Source organism: Poecilia mexicana, unplaced genomic scaffold (assembly GCF_051168715.1).
Source record: "Poecilia mexicana isolate PSO_F unplaced genomic scaffold, ASM5116871v1 scaffold_3, whole genome shotgun sequence".
NCBI lineage: Eukaryota > Metazoa > Chordata > Actinopteri > Cyprinodontiformes > Poeciliidae > Poecilia > Poecilia mexicana.
Genome location: NW_028263372.1, coordinates 20,213,611 through 20,236,498, shown reverse-complemented (window position 1 = coordinate 20,236,498; position 22,888 = coordinate 20,213,611). Strand labels below are relative to the sequence as shown.

General features: G+C 37.9%; 2 protein-coding genes across 6 annotated transcripts in view; both read left to right on the top strand.

Annotated features, from left to right (window-relative positions):
- The window catches only part of tead1b (TEA domain family member 1b), a 51,565-nt gene extending 35,684 nt beyond the window's left edge, over positions 1-15,881 (top strand). The window contains exons 4-14 of one of the 5 annotated variants that reach the window (XM_014987587.2): positions 1,390-1,452; positions 1,543-1,605; positions 4,154-4,165; positions 5,589-5,720; positions 5,976-6,022; positions 6,124-6,185; positions 6,953-7,077; positions 7,891-8,064; positions 9,199-9,339; positions 9,490-9,642; positions 12,221-15,881. In XM_014987587.2, coding sequence (XP_014843073.2) covers positions 1,390-1,452; positions 1,543-1,605; positions 4,154-4,165; positions 5,589-5,720; positions 5,976-6,022; positions 6,124-6,185; positions 6,953-7,077; positions 7,891-8,064; positions 9,199-9,339; positions 9,490-9,642; positions 12,221-12,334 — 1,086 coding nt within the window. In that variant the 3' untranslated portion in view covers positions 12,335-15,881. Of the gene's footprint in view, positions 1-1,389; positions 1,453-1,542; positions 1,606-4,153; positions 4,166-5,588; positions 5,721-5,975; positions 6,023-6,123; positions 6,186-6,952; positions 7,078-7,890; positions 8,065-9,198; positions 9,340-9,489; positions 10,564-12,220 lie in introns of those variants that run through there. The other 4 variants (XM_014987588.2, XM_014987592.2, XM_088004290.1 and 1 more) reach the window with 4 other exon arrangements.
- A 3,273-nt stretch (positions 15,882-19,154) lies between these two features.
- On the top strand, positions 19,155-22,260 carry rassf10b (Ras association domain family member 10b). The gene has a single exon (XM_014997200.2). The coding sequence runs from the start codon at positions 19,311-19,313 to the stop codon at positions 20,631-20,633; it is 1,323 nt and encodes a 440-aa protein (XP_014852686.2). The 5' UTR covers positions 19,155-19,310; the 3' UTR covers positions 20,634-22,260.
- Positions 22,261-22,888: the final 628 nt, after the last annotated feature.

Sequence of the window (22,888 nt, the reverse complement as noted above, 5' to 3'; positions counted from 1 at the left end):
ACTCCCTAATGAACTTTCTAAATAAGGAGATCCATGCAGTCTTTTCTGTCTTAGAGACACTTTTGATCTTTTTACTAACTTTTGATCAATATAATTTAGGTAACTATTGTAAGTAATTAGCATAATTAGTAGTTGATTATAAATAAGACAATTCATTGATGTGAAATGTTGTTTTCTTGACCTATAAGGATATTGCTTAAGGAATCCATAAGATGTGTATGATTTTTGGATCAAAGTGAGACATCATGGGATTTCCTTAGTGATATTTCAGGAAATTATCAAATCTCAATGATATTTCCTTTTAGAAATAGAAATCCCTCGAGGACCACCTTAGTGAATGACTATAATAAACAAGGTGGTGTCTGCAGTGACACTCAATCCCTGAGTGTGTATTGATCAGTCTGGACCGGAAAGGCTGCATGGTTTGCTGCTCTGGGACACAGAATTAGGCTCGGGGGTTGTTGTTTACACACAGCTACAACAAGAAACGCTTCTTTTCCTGTTGGTTGTGCAAATTGATATTGTAAACAGTCCCATCACATGCATAATGGTTTACTTACTCATTCATAGCACAGTGCAATAAATAAATTAGATGCACATGTAGATTTTATGTAGATTCTGTCTGTAATTTTATCCATGACTTTAATGGGAATATCTGTGGAAAAACAAGCTGAAGCTGCAACAACTATCTGATTATTGTACCTCATTTAATTTTGTTCTGTAAATAAGCTCAAACCAAAACATGCATGGTTTCTGATGCTTAATAATCAGATAATTGCTATAGCCATTGTTCAGATACCAAACTAAGGTAGGTCTGTCTTGATATTTGTGTAAATTGCATGTATATTTTTGAACTACCAGGTTAAAAAGGCAGCAACTGCTGATACTTTTCCATTGAATCCCTTTACTTCTGTTACACTATTCAACTTAACTGTGATTTGTGTGATTGGAGTCTACGCAGCCCACCACTCAAACCTCCTATTAATGCACATTACTTTTAATTAAAGTGCTTCTACACTGCCTCATTTCTAAGTACAGGATCGTTTTGAATTGTACGAGCGACTAAGGTAAACTTGGCTGCAGAAAAGGCCTTGCTCGGCACCAGCAAGATACTAGACCAGCCAATTTTCATTCAGCACACAGTGGATCACATCTGCGAGCTCTTAATGTGTGCAAAAGGAGCCTGCATCTTCCCTAATCAGCTCACTTAAGTCACGACAACACACTGTACATCGCCTTTATTGGTTGTTAGCTTGGTGTGTGCTTTCAGAAGGCTTCACTTATGCTCCTTCAAGTGTTTTTAAACAAATAAAGAATCTGTGATCCACTCTGAACCTTTTTTGGGGTCTTGTTTTTTTATTGTACTTTTTCTCTTGTTTTCCAATGGAGGTGTCTAGTCACATACAGGTCTTAGCAAGAAAGAAAGTTCGAGAAATCCAAGCTGCCATTAAGGTACGTCTGGCTTTGCCCAGTTGCAGGGGGCTTTTCATTGCCATGGTTACAGGCTCTTCCTTTGTTTTCCTCCCCTCCCCTGCCCCGCAGGTGTCTAGTCACATTCAGGTTCTTGCCAGAAGAAAATCTCGTGAGTTTCATTCCAAGCTAAAGGTATGCGCTTTTCTGCTTTTGGGCTTGTTGGTTGCTGTGCATCTTAAACTTCCTGTTCCTGTGGTGATGGAGTGAATGCATGGTCCTCTGGTTCCCTGTAATTCCTGACCCTCTGCTGACTGTTACCTGTTCAGCCTTTTCTAACGTCCCTTCCGTTTCTTGCTCGTCTTCTCACCTGGTCATGCTTTCACTGTCCGCCCTGTGGGTTTTTTCTGTTTGTTTCTCTTTATGGGCCATTGCTTCAACAGCACCTGCACATCAATTTAAAATCTGTCAAGCAATAATGAAATTATTATTAGTATATATATTAACCAAATAAACGGATATTTGGAAGTTACAAATAAATTTTTTTTTATTAAAAAAGGGCAGCTATTACAGTCGCTTTGCTTTCGTAAACTACAGGCAGTCGAGATTTGTTTTTAGAAGAGTGCAACCCGTCACTCTATTTAAGCTAAATTTAAGGAGGTTAGCTACCAAAGCAAATAACACTGAGAATTTACAAGGTTAAATCAACTTCAAATGACTACCATTTAATTACTGGTTTTGACTGCACACCAGTTGTAAAAGACATATGTGCTAAGTGAATTTAAAGATAACAATATGACCTGTGATAAGTAAACAAATACTTGAATAAACAGTGTTACTTTCATTCTTCTCTGGGTTCTTGCTAATAGTGAAGCCTGATAAACAATCCAGCTAGAGGAAAAAAATACACTTATTTCCATCTCAACAACATGGTTGAATAAAAACGCATCTGTCTACATTTACTGTTTTGGCAGTAAAACAGATTAGTTGTAGTTTCTTACTGACTACCAAATTTTCTCCTAAAATATTTTCTGCAGCATTAATAATCAAGTATTTTCAAATATATTATAATATTTAATGCAATGCAAGAAGTTCCCAAGAATATTGATTTTTTTAATAGAGATATTGTGGTAATGTTAAACTTAAGAGTTTTCTTTTGATGATTTAGGTATAGTGACATATTAAATCTTTAAGCTTATTTAACTGAAACCAAGAATCTGCATCAAGCTGACTGAAGTAAAAAAAAAAAAAACTCCCACTTCTCAGTTTAAAACTACAAAATTTGACACAAAGCACCACAGAATGATATTGACTTTATTGGTATTTTATGAAAAAGCAAAATCCTGAATAAATTTGAGCTTCATATTAAAAAATTAAATGTGTCCTACTGATCACCAAAGTCTCTTGGAGTGAGACAGTTTTTTTTTTTTCACTTAAGTGAAATTGCTAATGGTTAAAAAAGATAAGGATATGTTCAAGTTTCTTAATTGGTTTGGGCTTTAATATAATTGTGGAACAGTCCAGGGCTTTAATTTTTAATCTATCTGTGTTTAGTGAACATGTTGTGAAGCATGCTGGCACTGGCTGTTGGTGAGTGGCTGAGCGCTGACTCTGTGCAGAAAACTGCCTGTGTGCCTTTCTTCCCAAGCGGACTTCATTAAAAAAAGCTGGGGCACAGAACGGGAGGAAGTGTATGTGTTTAGTAATGAAATGAAGAAGACCTTATTCCTCCACTTCCTTCAAAAGAGCAACCCAACTTTTCTTGGCTGCCGGGAGTCTCATTGGCGCACATTTAGAACGGAGAATGGCTGTGAAGCTGCCTCTTTCTGAAATGCCCTTTTTATTTGTTCTTGTCCTTTTTGTCCGCAATCTGTTGATAACTCTAGGTTCTCACAATGCCATGGCTGTCAGCCTCTTTCCTTCCTCTCAGTTCAGATGTCGTCATTTCGGAGCGTTCGCTTCAGTTATTTCAGAAATGGTGAAATCTGTTAAAGTCACGAAGAAAGGCTTTTCAGAAAGGCAGAATAAAGTGGGAGAAGCGCATTGTGAAATAAGTAATCTTGAATAATACCGACGGGTATTTAAGGTATTTTTTATATCAAAGGGCACTTTACCCGTGTGCCACTTCCACCTTTTTCCTGGGACTATACATTTTGACTTTCACACTTTGCTCCTCTCCTTGTATTCAGCACGAATTAATGACCCCTCATTAATCTGTGTGTGTGGAGAAGGAGCCACTAGCCACATCAGTGGCTGCCCTTTCAGGGGCACAGGCGGCTGCATGAAGAAAAACAGACAGCTTTTGTATGAATCCCTGTCTTTTTTCATTTAAAGCAAATTAGTGTTCAGCAGCAAAGAGAAATCCAAGTGTGTCCTTCATTTAGGCAGCATCAAAACCTGCTGCCTCTGCTCTTTTCTGTTGCATTTCAGTAAAATTACAGTCATTATGTTACTGCTCTGTTTTGTCTTGAGTGATGACTACTGATCAGGAAATTATAGAGCAAGACTTTAACCACAAAGGCTAAGGCTAATTTGTAAATACAAATTTCATTACCCTTTTGTTCCTGAGTGTTCCTGACACTTACGTGCATACTTGCACACTTGTTCTGTAGGCAAGGTTTCACATTTCATTGAATTATTAATTACATTTTAAGTATTTTTTTGTTTTATGTGTATGTGTAAATTTTAATTATCTGCATTATTTTTGATAAGCTTACAATGAAACCTTGTTCTTTGCATTTAGGTTACGAGCATGGTGAGTATTTATTTTCATTTCTGGGTTGCAGTTTCTGCTTTATTTAAATGCTGCTTTGTGTGTTGCTGCTTATTTTGCATTTGTGCTGCAGTCATAGTGACACAATAGTTTTTGCACTGTTTTTTTGTGTTTATTGGTGCCTCTTTGTGCCATCACTCCGCTACACTGACATCCACTGCCAGCATGCCTACATGAAGCTTCTGCCACCAATACGTCTGCATGGGCGTATTGCATGTAGACGTGTGCATGCACACGCTGCTGCAGCATTCATATCTATGCATATTGTACAGTTTAATTGAATATTAACTTGGTATAATGTTTACATTAATTAAGCATTTAGCCTACCTTAATTACTTCCAAACGTGATTACTCTTTAATAATCTCTTTTTTCCTATGGATTTTTTTCTAGCAAAATCTAGAATGTGGCTGAGGTCAAACTGGAAGAAGAGTTAAAAGGAAATAAACAATATTAAAAAAAAACAATCTAAGAAAGAAGTGGCAACAATTTACCGAGAAGTTAATATAAACGAACCTCAATTATAATTATTATTCCTTAAAAAAATAAAAACAAAATGCCACATCCAAAACTCAGGATAACCAGAAAAACTAAAGATAAGTCGAATTTATGTCCAGGAATTCAAATAAACAGTAGAGCAGCGGAAATTTAAAGACGCAATTATTTGGCCAAACTGAAGGGCGGCGCTGTTCATTTAAATGATGTAGTTCCACAGTGAAACACAACGGCGGCGCTGCACATTTACAGTTTGGTAGGTAAGTGTAACAAAACTGTGCTGTTTATTTACCGTGCATTTTTTAAAATAGTATATAGTTTAATGATAAATTGACAAGAAATAGGGCGAAGAGAGAAGGGGAAGACATGCAGCAAAAGTCCTGACCATGTTGAGGACTGTAGCCTCTGCACAAGGTGCAGTGCTCTAACACCTGAGCCCCCCACCGCCCTGGTCTTTATTAATCTTACCGAAGCGGAGTTGACGACCTTCAAGTTTACTTCAGAAATTCTTTCAGATGTTTTTATGTGATGTATTTTGACATGCAGACAAATGCAACCTTGAGATGAGTGTTTCTGAATGAGCATTTTAAAAATATTTTCATTGGAGATTAGTCATCAAGTAAAGTTTAATTCCACTGCATACCATTCCCTGCTGTCATATCTTGGAATTTCAAAGTTATTGTTTAGCGCATACCTTTAAAAAAAAAAAAAAAATTCTCAAGTCTTTCCTTAGCATGGCAATGCTGATGGTGCTTCTTTCAATGTGCTTTCTGTGTACTGCTGTGAAAGAGGTCGCTGGTGCTTTCAATGTGCAGTTTAGACTCTGTTTCTTGCTACCTCACCAACATGTGCCCCAAAGCTCCCCAACTCTCTCCTGTGCGAGTGCTAAGCCTTTTGTGACTGCCCTTAAAGGACCAAGCCGTGAAGGACAAAGCCCTCCAGAGCATGGCCTCCATGTCCTCGGCTCAGATCGTCTCCGCCACGGCGATTCACAACAAACTTGGCCTGCCAGGCATCCCTCGGCCCGCCTTTCCAGGAGCAGGGGTAAGAACTTCACCGGTACCCTGTTATTGATCCATCCTGTCCCACTTCACCCAGAGCAGGAGCGGGGCCAGCTCCATCAACACCCTGGCCAAATCACATTACACACCACTGTTCCAATCTGATAAACACATGATGAGAAGGAGTGCTAGTCAAGATAGCTGTAATCAGTAAAGATTAGGACCCTTTTTGATGTTGCATGTATCAGATGCCCACAGTTGGGCTTACTTTGATGATTTATGTTTCTTCATTCTCCAGTTATGGCAGGGTATGATATCAGCTGGGCAGCCGGGATCCTCACAAGAGTAAGTCTCATCAATAAGTGTCAGAAACATTTAATCTGTTGTTATACGTTTCATGCCTCCATAAAGCTCTTTTCACTGAAACCTGTGCTTTCCCTTTTCAGTATTAAGCCTTTTACCCAGCAACCATATCCAATCCAGCCAGCGGTCACAACAGCCATTTCAAGTAAGAATCAAGTTTATAAATAACGGTCATATCTGTCATTTTTAAACTGTGAACATATAGGATAAAGATTAACTTGTCTTTACTCGAACCTAATTTAGTAAATTATGTTGTGCTAAGTTTTTTTTATGTTGTATTTTCAGTCCATAAGACTATTTAGTTCTGATGGGCACAACTACTTCCTGAATCTTTCTTTTTTAATGTTTAAATGAAAATAAATATAAACTGATTATTGCTTTGAATTCAGAAATGTTTTAATATCTTGTGCAAGCAACGAAACCATCTGTACACTGCAGGTTTCAGCTTCACTCAACTGAATAATGTGGTCCATCTTTTTTATCCACACTGATGTTTAATAAATATGTCTGTGACTTCAGGAGTGAAGTGGGCTTCACACTTGCTTTTAATCTTCTGTAAATATGTGTGAAAAGCCAAAAAAAAAATAAAAAATCCATACATATTTGGTCACAGTAGCATAATTTCATTATTTTATATTTGTACAAATAAAACCTTTAATTTAAGTGAATGTGTAGCTTCCTGTTTTAGATTGCTTACGCCATTGCCCTCCTTTGGTTCAGACATGAGATAACACAAAGAACCATTTCCGTCTATTGGTTTTCAAACTTACACTTGTAAGCTGTAACTCATAAATTAATTTGCCTTTTCACTGAAGGAGGACAGCGATTCTTTAATCCTGAACGTGTTTAGTGTTTACTGTGAAACATTTCAGAGAGGAGATGAAACTCTGGCCATCCTTCTGTATTTTTCAGGTTATGAATCTGCCACTGCTCCAGCTCCCACAGCTCCAGCGTGGCAGGGCCGCTCCATCGGCACATCCAAACTCCGGCTAGTGGAGTTCTCCGCCTTCTTAGAGCAGCAGAGAGACCAAGACTCGGTGAGGAGAGTTGTGGACCTAAAGACTTGACTTCTAGTTTTCATTCCCACCTTGTGTCAGCCAGCAACTAGCTTCTCTCTGTGAATGAAGAGAAAATATTTTCCCAGACAAGCATTCAGCTATGTGGAGGCCAAAACAGGCTGAGCGGGATAAAGTCTGCTTTGCAGCAGCACATAATGATTTTAGATTCAGTCCGCTTTCTTAAAGCATCTTCTTTAAACCCAGATCAAATTTATGCAGAACTTGGATTCCCCATTCATTACCTGGCTTGTGTCTCATGTTTGCTTACAGTCATTTATTTTGCATAAAGCTGAAGGATCTAAAACGTTTCATTTCTCAGGAAAGCTGCATGTTGTAGACATTGATCTGACTCTTTCACTATCACCCTCAAAACGTTTGTCAATGGGTCCTTAAGGACACAGTGTCCTCTTGACAGCTAGGAAGTTTTAAACTTGGGGGGACAAAGCATGAAATAATGTTTATGCTGAAAAACATTCAGGAAAGAGGGACCACCATTTCTCCACAAGCATTTAAAAATCTGGTTGCAAGTTATTATGAATGCTCAACAGCACCTAATGTTGCCAAGAATGCCTCAAACATTTACTAGGTTTGTAGAGAAATTACTTTTCACTTATGGGCAAGGCTGGTTTTGAAACTGAATTTCCCATTTGGAAACTTTATTTTGTATTTATTTAGGTTGTCTGTGGCTGATCTGATATATTTAACTAGTCTTTATAATATCAAAGAATATATTTTTAATGCCATCAATTGCACTTTTTAAATGAATAAAATACGACTCCTTTGGTCTTTTAGTACAACAAGCACCTGTTCGTACACATCGGACAGACAAATCATTCCTACAGTGATGCTTTGCTTGAGTCAGTGGACATTCGTCAGATTTACGATAAATTTCCTGAAAAGAAAGGAGGACTGAAGGAGCTGTATGGAAAAGGTCCTCAGAACTCCTTTTTCCTCATCAAATTTTGGGTAAGTGTGAAAATACAATCCACATTTCTAAAGTTATTAAATGCAATTTAGAATCATACACGTAATTATTGCTAATGTAAAAAAAAAAAAAAAAAAAAAAAAGTAAAAATAAGATCCTGTTCTGTATCACTTTGTTCAAGTTTGTATTTGGTGATTTGGAGTAATCAGTCTGCACAGAGAAGATTGTTCCCTTAATGTTTGCAGAATGCACTGTGCTATATTTGGACTTGCATAGCAGGAGAGCCTTTTGATCAAAGCTCTCGCTAATTCAGCGTAATATCTCCTAACAATGGAGTGACCTGGTTGCACTCCTAATGGCTGTTTAAACATTGTATGTATTTCCTCCCTGATGCAAAATGCTAACAAGCGGCGGCCAACAAAGTAGCCCCCGTATGCATTTGGACTAAGTCCCCTTGAATTCCTTTTGAAGTGACCGGCAAATCTGAATTTCAAATGAACGACAGAATCTGCGAAATAATGAACGTGTAGCTGCTTTGCTTAATGAAGGAGGAGAATGTTGTTGGGAGAATGTCTCCTCTCTTTGTGCCCATAATGAACAGGATGTTTGGGGCACAGAAAGGCTGCCCTCCAGGAGCCGTCCCATTCGTCCTCAGAAATCAGTCGCCTAATGTAACTTCATTTAGTTCTTGTTAGGTGATGCCTTCCTCGGGTCGGATGATCTTACATGCTGAAAACTTGAATTCAATGCATATTAATAATCCCAAGAGATCTGCGATCAATATCTGCTATGTGCGTATGTTTATAGATAGCATTTTTGCCAGATTTTCCTTGAATTAACATTGTGATGTTTTATGTCAAAACCGAAGAATATGCAAATAATATTTAATGTACATAATGTTGCATACAATGTGTGAGATGCTGATAGAAAAACAAACCCCTGCAGACGTGTAACAAATACACAACCCTCCACATTTATTGACGCTCCTGTTAAAAATGTGTAAAAGTTAATATTTTAGTCTCGCATTGAAACAAATCTCGTTGTTCTAACTACATATGGGCAAGTTTAGGTTTTAGGTTTTCTACTGGTCATTTGTTGGCTGTAAAGACGAGACATATTCACCTGTTTGAACCTTAAAAAAGATGATCATTCTGTCTTTTTTCTTTTCCATCCAGGCCGATCTAAACTGTAACATTCAAGATGATACTGGATCATTTTATGGGGTGACCAGCCAATATGAAAGTTCAGAGAATATGACCATAACATGTTCGACAAAGGTTTGCTCCTTTGGAAAGCAGGTTGTTGAGAAAGTAGAGGTATGAACTTTTTTCTTTTTCTGTCACTTAGATCAAAAATGGCTCAAATTGAATTATTGTTGCAGTGGATTTATTTATTTTTTTTGTTTTTCATTATGTTTAGTTACATTATATATGTTCCAGATTTGAATACTCTTTTCCTTTCCGCAGACTGAATATGCACGGTTTGAGAATGGACGCTTTGTGTACCGGATAAGCAGGTCTCCGATGTGTGAATACATGATCAACTTCATCCACAAGCTAAAACATCTCCCAGAGAAATACATGATGAACAGTGTCCTGGAAAACTTCACCATCTTATTGGTAAGCACCTCCCCGACCCTCCCCCGGACTCATTCTTCCTCTTTTCTCTGTCAGGATGTGCTGTCGGTGGTTCCAGCTGTCATTTTTGCCGCTCTGACATTCCTCTCATTCCACAGAGGATGAAACTCCGTCTCAGGAGTCTCATTATCTGAAAGGGAAAGGGAGGATAAGAGAGGGCAGGAACCCCTGCTATCAGGGGTCTTAAGTGTCATTAACCACAAAGAAATAATTAAGGCAAAAGAAAAAAAAAAATTAAAAGACAGGCGCAGATCGATATTTGTGTGCGAGCGTATGCAAAACAATAACCAGGGTCTCTTTTTATGAAGCATTTTATGAGTTTTGCTAAAAGCAGGACCCCCTGGGGTATTAGAAGCAGTGGTAAAATAATAATTAACCTGCCTCCCATCTAGACAATAAATGCAAGAGAGGATATATTTTACTTTTTTCTAAACGCCAGGTTGCCACCATGGCCAAAGATTACTGACTCTGAAAGTGTTTAACAGCTTCTCGCTTCAACAAATTGAATGGACTTTGTTATTCAAGAACTTCCTCTCACTCCTCAGGCTCAGTAACTTTTTAGTTTAAGTTAATTTTAAAGATAATACTTTTGCCAAGAAAACATGGCATCATTCCAGCCCAACGTATTTTCATGAGAGCACTTTGGTCCCTAAGAATCAGTGACAAATACAGATTTTAGCAAATCAATCAAATGACCTACAAAGAAAACTTAGTGTTGACCCATAAACCAAATCCTTTTTTTTTTTTTTTGTCTCATTAGCTGTGAGGACAAGTGTCCTAGTTTATGGTTCTTCTTGTGAGTCTTGGCCAAAGTGACGGCCTAAAACAACTAACAGGTTTATATTGAAACTATTTGATGCAGTGTCAAACAAAACGATAAAGAAAGGTGTATAAAATACGAAATATATTTAAAAGAATTAAAAATTAAATTGGCAAAAACGGAGCAAGTTATGAGATAATAGTAAGCAGATAAAGGAGAGGAAGTCTGTAAGCGGATATTTTACTGCTCATTCCAATAATCTCATCAATGAGTTGATAATACATGCCAACTCATTTTTATGGTGTGCTGATAACGTCCGTAGTGAAACAGCACAGTGCCACCTAGGGGCAAAATCCAGTATTTTTTTCCATGTAAGAGAAAATTCTGCTGTAGCACTTCTCGACAGGAAACAAGTATTCTTCTTGGGTCTTTAAGTTATGAATTACCATTTTTTTAACCCCTCCCTGGTGCCCTCTTCAATTGTTTACATTATTTTTAACTCTTACATTACTTTTTTAACTCTTTTACCCTCTTAAATGTGTTTACACAAGCGCTCAGTTTCTGAGAGCTCAATGAATTTTCTTATTTTGTGTTTATATGCAGTTGTTCCCCTTGCCACAGTGAGTTAAACATCTAAAATTTACAGAGGTCTTGAAGTGAAATATATCAGTAGAGATATGGCTCAGTCTGAGTTATCAGAGCCTAACAGGGTGAATTGTTCCACCCCTGTTGGAGATTTCAAGAAACTGCATGCATTTAGATTTTCCACCGTTATTATTCAATTTTGCACTATTTTAAGCAGGGTGTAATTAGATTTCAAATTGCAAAATATGTAACCCCAGAGTGAGAAATAAAATAAATAGTATATGCAATTTAATGAAAATGAAATTCTAACTTAAACAGACTGTTCATTGGCTAATCAGATGTTATAGACAATTCCCTAAAAAAGCCTGCACATAAATGCAAACATAAATCTTGCTTTCCTGTCGATTTTAAGAAGAAATTTCCACTGTCATTATTAACTCCTGATGGACTTGATGCAAAGGTTTTTTGTCTTTGAACATAATTCAAAGTCAAAACTTGTTGATTGTTGAGCTTCAAACTCAGAGGTTCCAGAGACTTGATTCAGTTACAGCCTCATTTTAAATATCTTCAGCACAATGCACTTAGCATATTTTAGTGAAGTTCTGGTTAATTAAAAAACAAAAAAAACATTCACCTTCATACACAGCTTTCAAAAGGTTACATTAAAAACAAGAACAGCCAATAAAATGTTCATCATGGGAAAAACTATATTTCTTAGATTGACCTAATAATGTGCAGAGGTTAATTGTTAACCACAAAATGTGACTTTTAGAAACTGGTTGCGCAAAAGGTGACCAAATAGCTTTCTGTGGAGCCAGGACTTTAATTTCAATATATAAAAAAAAATGACTTGATCTGGACATGGTGCCTGTAATAGAATCAGAAAAGTCCCATTTCAAACAATTTTAAAACTGCAGAGCAAAACCTCCAATTGAATATCTGGAATGTTTTAGAAGAAATTGGATAATACAACAATTTTCTTAGCCTGATAAAGAATAATTTTAATATAGTTTCTGATCTGCCCTTTAGATAATATTCAGAAAGTGTGATACGACATGCATGCTTTTGCATTTGGGAAGGGAGTGGGAGTTCCCACAGAATAACCACGCTCACAAATATCTCAGCTCTTGGTTCTCTTGATGATTTTTCTGTTTCTTTTGACGAAAGATTCTTAGCTCTGCTCCACTAGAGAAAGCTGTACGTTTTCTGTTGCAGGTGGTGTCAAATAGGGACACCCAGGAGACGTTGCTATGTATGGCTTGCGTGTTTGAAGTGTCAAACAGCGAGCACGGCGCCCAGCACCATATCTACAGACTGGTAAAGGAGTGAAAGCTCTCTCCGTTTTATACATTTCTTTCTTCATAGACGTATCAACCTCAAAACAAGTGGCAGTGCCTCTGCATGGAAGTCAGCCTTTCAATGCTCTTTGTTTGAGGGAAGTTGTGAAGTCGGTTTGTCATAAGTTTGTTGTATTTGTTGTTGACCGCAGCTGTGAAATATGGTACAGTTGTTTTATGTTTTAATGGGAGTTTTATGGGAATTTTCATTTTTAAATATGTTTAGTTGGTTGTTCCAAAAACGATCGAGAAGATTTATTTGTTAAATGGAAATATATGTGTTGTCTTTTTCTGCTCTGTTATGTAGACTAAGGGGAAAAAGAACTTGCAGCCTGCGATGGTCTGTACAGTTCGTGTTGAGGATGTTTTGTAAATCTGTGCTTCATAATTTGTCAAGAGTACATAATGTAGAGAAACAGGTTTTCACAGCAAAATAGACTTCCCAAAGAAACACAACTAACACTCCAAATATATCAACACAGTGGCTGAAAACATATGGTTGTAAAAAAAATGTGTATATATTCTTGTTAAAGCACTCCAGATCTCAGACACCAACAAGAAAATACACTGTGAAATTGCAAAATTATATTTAGCGTGCGTACAGTGTCTTATAAAAGTATTTATCTCTCTTGAACTTTTTTACACTTTGCTACAAATAAAACTACAGACTTCAACAGCATAAGTTAGTGGATAGCTGTGTAGTTTAAGGAAAAGGATACTTGGTTTTACAATCTGAAAAGTGTGTCTTTTATTCGGACATTTGTTTGCTGTATACAATTTTAACTCTGGCTGTAGGTTTAGTGCTGTTATCTTGCTGGACATCCAACCCAGTCTCAAGTCTTTTGAAGCCTTCAGCAGGTTTTGGTCCCGTGTTGTCCCCCGTTTAGCCCCATCCATCCTCCCATCAGTTTTAACCAGCTTCCCTTTTCCTACTGAAGAAAATCATCTCGACATCATGATGCATGATGACAGCAGGGTGTGGCTTGTCATTTTGCTATTTAGCCAAAAAGGTTTCATTCTGGTCTCATCGTTTCAGAGTCCCTTGTTGCACATGTTTGCTATGTCCCCTAAAACCTTGTTGTAACCTTTGGACAAGACTTCTTACAAGAGTCTTTTAGCATTGCCTTTCTTCTTGTCATTTTTCCATAAAAGGAAAATTTGCAGATTTTCTGTCAGATTGTTTTACCTTTGCTGTGAATTTCAGCTTCTCTGAGTAATGCTTTCCTTTAAATGCCTGACTGTTGTATGAGGTGTATTGTTAAGGAAATGAATTTCACTGTTTTCATTAAAATGAATCATAATAGAAGGAGCTGAATACATTTTGATGAAATGTAATAAAATGAGAGAAAGTTTACGGGTTATAAATACTTTCCCAGTCACTGTATGATCCATTTGCCCACTAAGAACCATACTTTTGAAAACAAACATTTCCTGTGTGACAACTGACAGGATAACTCTTGATGTTCTAGACAAGTTAAAGTACACATAACATGACTTGCTTTAGTGATGCTGCAACTTTAACAAGAAAAATACACACAGGTTAAAGTATCCTGGCACTACAGATCACTGAGTTGGCACATCCTGGAATCAGGGTGCAAGACATTCCCGTTGAGTTCACACGTTTCTGTTGCCTGCTCCTATCTAAAGCCTTAAACCTTAATAAAGCTGTTTGTGGACTCCAAAAGATGCCATAAAAACTGTGAACTGTCATACACTAGACTTGTTTTGTTTGCAGTGTTTATTCTGTACAATCAGCCAAAGTGTAAGTGTACAGTGCCTTAGAATGTACTCATTACTTCTGCTTAGGTCTAACGTTGGTTTTGTGAGTGAAACGGGCAAAAACAATATGCTACTGCTGCAATGTCTTATATTACACTTCATCAAATCAGTGCACTCCTAGAAATCCTTGTTTTTAAGAGGCAGTGCACTTAAGTTCAGATAGATTTGTAAGCCAGGAGAAGAGTTTCTAATCATTTTCTATGAGTGTAATACAAACGCATAACAGCTGCCTTTCCTGTTGTAAAAGACCAAAAAGAATCGGGAGAATCTCTTGTAGTGTTCTGTTTGGTAGCGAGGAAGTGCCTTTGGTTTCAAATTTCCAGCTTCAAAAAGATTAAACATTAAAAAAAATCAATGTTGCTAAACCAAATATAGGACACAAGTGACACCAATCACCACATTGCCTTTTTTAAAGGACTGAGGATTGATTGACAGCAGGAGAAATATAGATAATGGATAAACAATTCTTAATTAGGATATTAATCGGTTTTTTTTTTTTTTTAAATGTTAGAAGAAAATTGATTTCCTCGCTTTAGACTTTCATTTTTAGACCCCGCCAACTGCAAGCAGAACGCAAAAACACAGAAGCAGTATGTTTAGTGCACACTTGCAGGTTCAAGTGTTTGCAAGCAGATTGTTAGAAAAACTGCGGTTGTCTTGTTGCAGTGACCGCTCTTTGAGACACGGGGAATATTTGGGTTGGGGGGGAAAAAAAACAAACTCTTGGGTTTTCCTTTAGTGATGCAGACACAATTGTGTTGCTCTTAGATAAAAGTTTATTTAACAGCATGAAATCTAAAATCACATACAGGACTGTTTTCTAGTTAAACTGGGATTTGTGTCCAAACTTTTTTTTTTTCTTTTTTTTTTACAGCTGCTGCTGCAGCAGTATGAGTGGATCATCAAAGCTAATACTTAGACTATAAGGATCTTAATTACTTAAACATTTTACAGTTTCTTACAGAGATTTTATTCAGCTGGAAGAACTTTAATAAAAGAATTATTAAATAATTACAGACAATATCTCTGGAGGATGCAGTTATTTAGTTCAGTATTTTGTGGACAGCATGGAGCTGTAACAGCCTCTGTTTGTACGTTTACCCTGTGTATCTTTTCACATTTATTGATCACACTCTGTAGTGAAGTGTTTCTTTTCTTCTTGTGCCTGTATGCTTTGTCCTGTGATGACATCATCTGTATGCTGAGGCTCATTCTGATGGTAATGTTGTCACTGCTGACATATAAACACTAAAACCGCAGGACTGATGGCTCTGATGGGACTAACATCTGCTGGACTGTTTTTAAGCGCATAAAGAGCTGTTTTCAATCATGCTACAAACATATCAGCAGTTTGGCTCTTATTTGTATTTTTGATTTTCATACGGGGTACTGGTACCTTTCTGTTGTGTGATCATCCCTGACGATGGTGGCTTTAAAGTGACTTTTGAAATGACTCACATTCACTCACTTTGGTTTATGTGTGCAGATCTTTGTTGTTCTTTTGTATAAAGGTGTTTTGTATAAAAGTATATCTTAGCCTTTTCTTGGTACAGATGTGTGATATGTTTTCCTACTCATGAGCGTAAAGTGGTCGGAGCAACGGAGAAAAAAGAAGCTGTGCCGTTTCCCGTGTTCTTCTCATGGTCTTGTCTTTGCTCCGTGACATTATGATGCCTTCTTGACAACACTAGATATTTTGTAGCTTTCTAGATACTTTCTATGTATGCAACATCAAAGTTTAATAAATCTAAAAGAAACAATGGCTCCTGCTTTTTTCACTTGGATGCAGGCACATCGTAATACTGGTACATTTGAATACAAGCAAAATGTGGGTTTTTTTAACTGTTTTTTGTAAAAGGTGAATAAATTCATTACACACAGAATGGTATAGTTTAACTGGATTTTTTTTTTTATTATCACGTCTTACAGTAATTCCTACACACACACACACACACATCCTTTATTTAATAAAAATGAAAAGTACATCAGACAAAAATGTTTTTTTTTTCTTGTTTGTTTCAGAAATGTCAGGTTTTTTTTAACATGTAGGTGTCTTTGTGATTTCTACACAACCATGAAGAAGATGACTGACATATTTGTCCAGCAGACAGTCATATTGTGTGAGCCACAGAGGTTTTCTCTCTCTAAAAAAAAAAAAAGCTGTTCAGAGTTCTGTATCTAAGCTATTAAAGAAAAGTTGAATGGAACAAAAGATGTGGTAGACAGAGATACCCAAACAGAGAGGACTGCTGCCTTGTGAGAATTGTAAAGTCAAAGCAATAGTTTAGGGGAGATGCAACATTGTTGGTGTTGGTCCACTGTCATCCATCAAGTCCCAAAGCAGCACAATGGTCCAACAAGAGATTTGAGATTACCTCATCCTTTCTTCTTCTGCTAAACTTTCTGGAGATGCTGTTAGTTTTCCAATACCTGCCATCATTACCTGAATCTGGTTTGATGACTGTAGGGTCACTGTGGTCAGTTAACCAGCAAGCATGTCTGACTTACGCCTGAAGGAGAATTATGGGGATTGTCGGGATGAAGATGAGACACCAGCCCCACCGACGTAAAGGAGGTTGATGGTGTCGAGTGAACCTGGGCTTCATTGGCCGATTGCCTCCCAACACTGACGTATTGGAGCCCTAATGCAAAATGAGCCCAATGTATTGAGTCAGCAGCTTTTTATTAATATCATTTAATTTAGTAGTTTTCTGTGAAACAGAATTCTGGATTTTTGTCAGCCGTAATACATCATCATCATCACCAAAATGAACAGAAATAAAAGCTTGAAATATACCACTCTGTGTAATTATTGTGTATTAAATCACATTTTTGCATTAAATTACTGAAATAAATATAACTTTTTAGTTTATCAAGATGTGTCTATGAAATGTCATGTTTGAATCATGAACCTCTACTACGGATCACCTCCTCAGCAGTCCTACACAATCTTAGAAAGTCTGGGATGTTAAGTATTTTCCAGTCGTGGATATTTATTGAAAATGAAAAGTGTGTATGAAAAACTTTTGCTTTTCCAGATTTTATTCTCTCTTTTATTATAAATGTATTGAAGCATTTCTAAAGCACGTTGTGTTACCCATTGTTTTAATGCTACGTTTTAAATAAAAGATTGACATACAGAGATTGTATTTTTATCCTTCTGTCAATCTGTCCTTCCACCAATCCATGCCATCCAGCACGTCATAATGTGGCTTTTTGTAGGTTCTGTGTTTATACACTGTAGTTGTATAAAACTCATAGTAGAAATTCATATTTATACATTTTTATTTATTTATTGCTTTGAAATTTTAACTCAAAGGATGAAATTGCCTTGGAAATTTTACATTTTAACTGAACTATCCTCACATCAACAGCAGAGGGCGGTGTTGCTTTATCTCCCCGGGGAGATGTGAAGCGTTTATCACCAAGATGAGAGAGATCGCCACCAGAGGGAGATGCAATGGGTTCAAAAGCGAACATTGAGCACTAAAATAATGAATGTAGTTAAAGCAGTCATGGTAAGTCCAAGACCTGATAGAAGTGAACAATAATAGTTGGAATATTCTCAGACAGTTCCTTCATAATAAAAAGAAATCACTTTTTTTACCCACTCCTGGAAAGAATCGTATGAATCCTCCTTATCCTTGTGTGAAACATGAGACAGGATAGTTCATGAACATAGACTACCTCAAGATGATGGCCACTTATAAAGAGGAAATTTTGTTTTGCACTGGTTCTCTTAAATAAAGCACCCTGTAGATATTCGTCACACTTTAGCGATCAACTTGTAGGTCCAAAATATATATATTTTTTGTGAACAAGAATCAGACTGAGCCCTTGTTTTGCATTTAGCTCGTTCTACATTAACATTGTAAAGCCAAATCTTTGAAAACAACTAACAGAGAGGCTGTCCTTATTTGGCTTTGTAGCTTTTTCTATAATTTTAGATTATAGGACAACTAAGATCTGAAATATTACATTTTATTAAACAAGCAAAGCGGGAACAAACTTTTGTCATTTGTTATCAATTTGTTATCGATGTGTTAAGAATAAAACTGTTTTGGATTAACTTAACTTGCACATAAGTGCAACATACACTTAGTTTCCATAGATTGGCCATTTTTTTTAAAAAAGTCTCCATTCAGCTGTTCAGTTAACTACTGTCTTGGTTGAGGTCACACTATGATTTAAATTTCTTACTGTGCCTGTCTGGATCCTCCTTCATAACTTGGCTCAGTCCATATTGAAAAGTTGCACACAGCACATGACTGCAAGAGAAAATTTAGAAGTCACAGAAATAGCTCTAAATCCACAATATACACTTTTACAGCTTTCACTTCCCAAAACACTACAGGCCAAATGTTCTATATAATTTCTGCACAATGTGCAAGCAAATAAAAAGGAAAGTTGAAATAGAGGAAAGATCAGAGATTTAAGACAGAAAGGGGAATAATAAAGACCCACTGGAAGGATTCATAATAACTCCAGATTAGCATTCTTACATCCAGGTAGGAATGTATTCATTCTTACGTGTGTACAAAAACTCTCATTGTTAAAGAGAAGCGCAGAAGGACACTTCTCTTAATCTCTAAGAATTATCATATCCCACCTGGATCTCTTTGGCCATTTTGGGGGGAAATGATCTGTGGACTGAAAAGGCTTTTTTGTTATCGTTGTTTGTCAAAACACAGATTCCAAAGGGTGTAAGAAATTGCATAATTTCTTACATGTGTGTTCAGGACGTATTGTGCAAAAATAAAAGTTTGATGTTAAGAGTTTCCAACGAGAAAAGATCCATGCAATGAAACTACTCTGAGCTTGAAGTAGCACAAGAAAACCCTTGAATATGTTTAAAATGGAAATAAGGATTCATCCTATGACCTGTTTTGGCTCCTCCTCTTAAATCAGCGGCAAATAACAGTTAAGCTCAATATGGAGCCGTTTGGCTGACAAGCGGTCACGTGATCTCAGCCGAAGCAGTCAGCACTCTTAAACGTGCACAAAAGTTTTCCCCTTAGTGGACCAAAGGAACACACACAGGGGAACACATGAGGCTCCCATCATCCAGCTCCAAACTTCAAACTTCTCCGATCCGTCTGGAGGCGCTCCACGAACGGACCCTGATGCCAGTAGTGCTTTTCCTTCCTTACTTTTTCTTTTAGAAGAGAGATTAGCATATATATTCGACTATGGGGTCTCCCTCAGCTCCAGAGGAGAGAAAGATTTCTGTGTGGGTCTGCAGAGAGGAGAAGTTGGTCCTCGGCTTGTCAAAGCGCAACACCTGCGCTGATGTCGTGAAAGTGCTCCTGGAGGAGCAGTGCGCGCAAACCGGCCTTTCCACGGCGGACTCCTACTGCATCGTGGAGAAATGGAGGGGCTTCGAGAGAATTTTACCCAACAAGACCAAACTTTTAAAGCTGTGGCTCGCGTGGGGAGACGAGCGGAAAAACGTCAAGTTTCTGCTGGTGAAAACAGACGCCTCTTTGGAGAACCGCAGGGCCCGGAGCGCAGAGGCGCGTGTGGTGCCGAGCAAGCAGAGCCCCTGCGTCACCAAAGGGTCTCCGAGGTCCAACATGGCCTGCATCTCGCCGGAGAAACAGCGTCGGATTGTGAGGAAAGCTTTCAGAAAGCTGGAGAAGATCAACAGGAAGAGGACGCGCGCGGCGCACAGAGACGCATCCAGTGCAGAGAAGATGGAGACTTTGGTTCATCTTGTTGTGTCTCAGGACCACACAATCCGACAGCAGGTTCAGAGGATCACAGAACTGGACTCAGAGATCGAAAGGTGTGAGGCAAAGGTGCATCTGGACAGAATTAAAAGACACGGCGTCAATTACGTGCAGAACACGTATCTGTTGGGCGCAGTTTACGTCCCAGCGCAGGAAGGAAAGGGACTTTACTCACAAGAGACGTTTGCCAAACTTGAAGAGTATGCTCGGCAGTGCGAGGAGGTGCTGAAGCTACAAGAGGAGCTTTCTGAACAGGAGGCCCTGATGGATACGATCACAACTCGCATTCAGGAGGAGCTGAACCTCCGCTGGATGCAGCGCAGGAAGGAGGATTTGCGCATCAAACGGTCCTCATCTCTCTCCTCCTCCCAGGAAGACTCAGCGTCGCAAAGCGCGCAATTTATGGAGGAAGAGAGGATCAAAACGCAGCTAGATGCGAGTTTATACATCGGCCTGCGACTCAACGCGGATTTAGAGGTTATTAGGGGCGATTTAGAGCTGTCCCAGCAGATTGGCGCTGCCAGGGAGAAGGAAATGAGGGATTTGCTGGACAAAGTGAACAGTGTAGACATGGAGGAGGAGGACGCCGATGAAAAGACGCGCCACGGGACAGATGACAAGGAGACCATGACTGACACTTTGGAAGGGGAAAGCGAGTGGGTGGAGCAAGCGAGAGGTCTGTCTAAAACAGAAAATGTGAACGACGACGACTCAGACACAGGCTTAAGTTCTCTGCACAGTCAGGACTCAGACGGCCTCCCAGTGTGGGAATCACTGGTTTGAGATTTTACAAGAAAAGTGGCTCATATAGAGGCATTGTGTTCATAGTCTCAGGTAAAAACATCACTGAAGTCTATTTTTATATAATTGAGATACAGAGTATATGTGAATTCACAACGGTTATCATAGATCCACTCCATTATTACACTGGCTTGTTCAGATTTAGTTGTGGTTAGAACTGAAAAAGAAATTGTTTTGATAATAAAAACTGTTTTAAAGCTCGAAAATATTGGGAGTTTATTTCCTTTACAACATCAGTTAGTTTGGGTGAAGGAATTTCATTAAATATGACACAGTGAATGTGCAGCTAAAGCATATTTTCAAAAGGTCTGCCAGGATACACAATTCAGGAACAGCATGCTAACACAGACAAATATGACCGCAGTGTTTAGGATTTGTTTTTCATGACCTCTCACACGGAAATTTGTTTTTGCATGTGAATCCTGAAGCCATAACATCATCTAAAGTCAAACCAGAACTGCAGAGATTTAGCAGAAGGTCAGTTCCACATCCGGACAGATGACAATGAAGCAGACATTTAACTTTCAGATGTCCTGCAACCTCTGAACTTAAAGCTCCATCAAAGCCGAACACATCCAACTAAAATATTGGTACAGGAACAGAAAAACGTCACATTTTACCCATTAACATTCAAAGAAGCTAAGGCTTTTTGCTTTGTTTTAGAAATCAAAATAAAGACATGACCTGTTCAAAAAGAGACCATCTGCACTTTCAGTTAAAGAGCATTGCTTCAAGAGGGAACAGTAGTAATTCAATAAGTTTTGTTTGCTCCCTGTGGGACATAGAAGGGTATCGATCATCTGAGGATGATGGTGTCTTTATGGGGACTTAAAACTGCAATTTCTTCATTAGCATGAAGACTAATGTGTGAATTTAAAGTAAAGACGGTGATGACATTGATAGGGTTACAATTTGGAGCTGTCCAATTATTTGGGAAGCTCCAAATTATTGGCTAATGACTGTACATATAATGTGTCTAAATAAGGAGATTTTTTCTTTTTCAAACAGTTTTGGTGACAATGGGTGTGTTATTTATTTATTTTTTTGACAGCTGTCATAACAAATAAAGCAACAAGAATCAAAGTTTCTCAGCTTTTTATTAGCATTTTTAAATTATAACGTCAAATGATCAAATAAAAATGACTGAAGACAGACCACTGCTTCTGTCTTCAGTTGTAGGCAGAACTGAGGACTGAGACACTGAAGTTAAAGCAGGCTGTTGGAATGTAATAAAAACATACATTCTGCGTGTTTTGTAATTCACGTTGACTCATGGATACTTTTTGCTCACTGGTTATCAAAGTGGAGTGTTTTCATGTGCCTTGTGAAGTTCAGCTAAATTATGGTTGTAATTTTAATTAAAATGACAGAAAATGCATAGAATTGCTTTTTAAAATGTTCTGGGTCTGATGTGTTGGAAGAGAAGACGGTAAGAGCAACAAACCAGCAAAAGTCCACCCATCTCACTTCGCAATGAAATGCTGTTAGTGTGTGGAAAATGGGTGAGATATGATCATTTCATCCTCTTATGTATAAGGAAATCACTAATTCAGCCTTCAAATGTTTATTTTTTTAAATTAATATGCTAAATAAAAAGAAATCAGTACCACACTACTTATATTTGTTAATGAATCTCATGACAAACCGTTTGAGGATATTTCACCAAGATCAAATTCCCCCTGCTGAGTGTAACTTATAGCATTAGACATATAAATATCCTCATATGTTCAGAGAATAAAGAGCAAGAGACGTGTATTAAGTTTCTGCTCTTGATGAACCCACCCATGTGCCTCTTTTGTGACCAAATACACAATGAGACAAAAAAAACACCAAAGTACACAATACTTCCTCCGTCCCTGGAGTTGTATACTTATGGTAGTTAATAGGCGTATTGAAACACACTGAGCCGCAGGGGGAATAGAAGATGATCACAGTGTTTTCTCAGCAGATACAGTGACTGATTCACAGAGGAAAAACAAATGAAGAAGCTGTTAAATTTAGAACTAGTGGAACAAAATATGGCATGAAAAGATCCGTTCCAGTGATGTTTATTTGATATTTTGATTAGGGCAACAAGAAGTCAACAATTATATAACAAGGTGATTTCTTAAAGAAAATTGTATTGGGATTTTCACTGGTTAAGTGTGTAAAATGAAACTGAGCTGAGTGAGTACATGTCACGAAAGGCAATAATGGGAGTTGGTCAGTTATCTTTATGTGGAAGATTTTTTATTTTT

What these genes read in the sequence shown, in the direction of transcription:
- rassf10b (XM_014997200.2), top strand. Translation starts at nt 19,311, where the DNA reads ATGGGGTCTCCCTCAGCTCCAGAGGAGAGAAAGATTTCTGTGTGGGTC.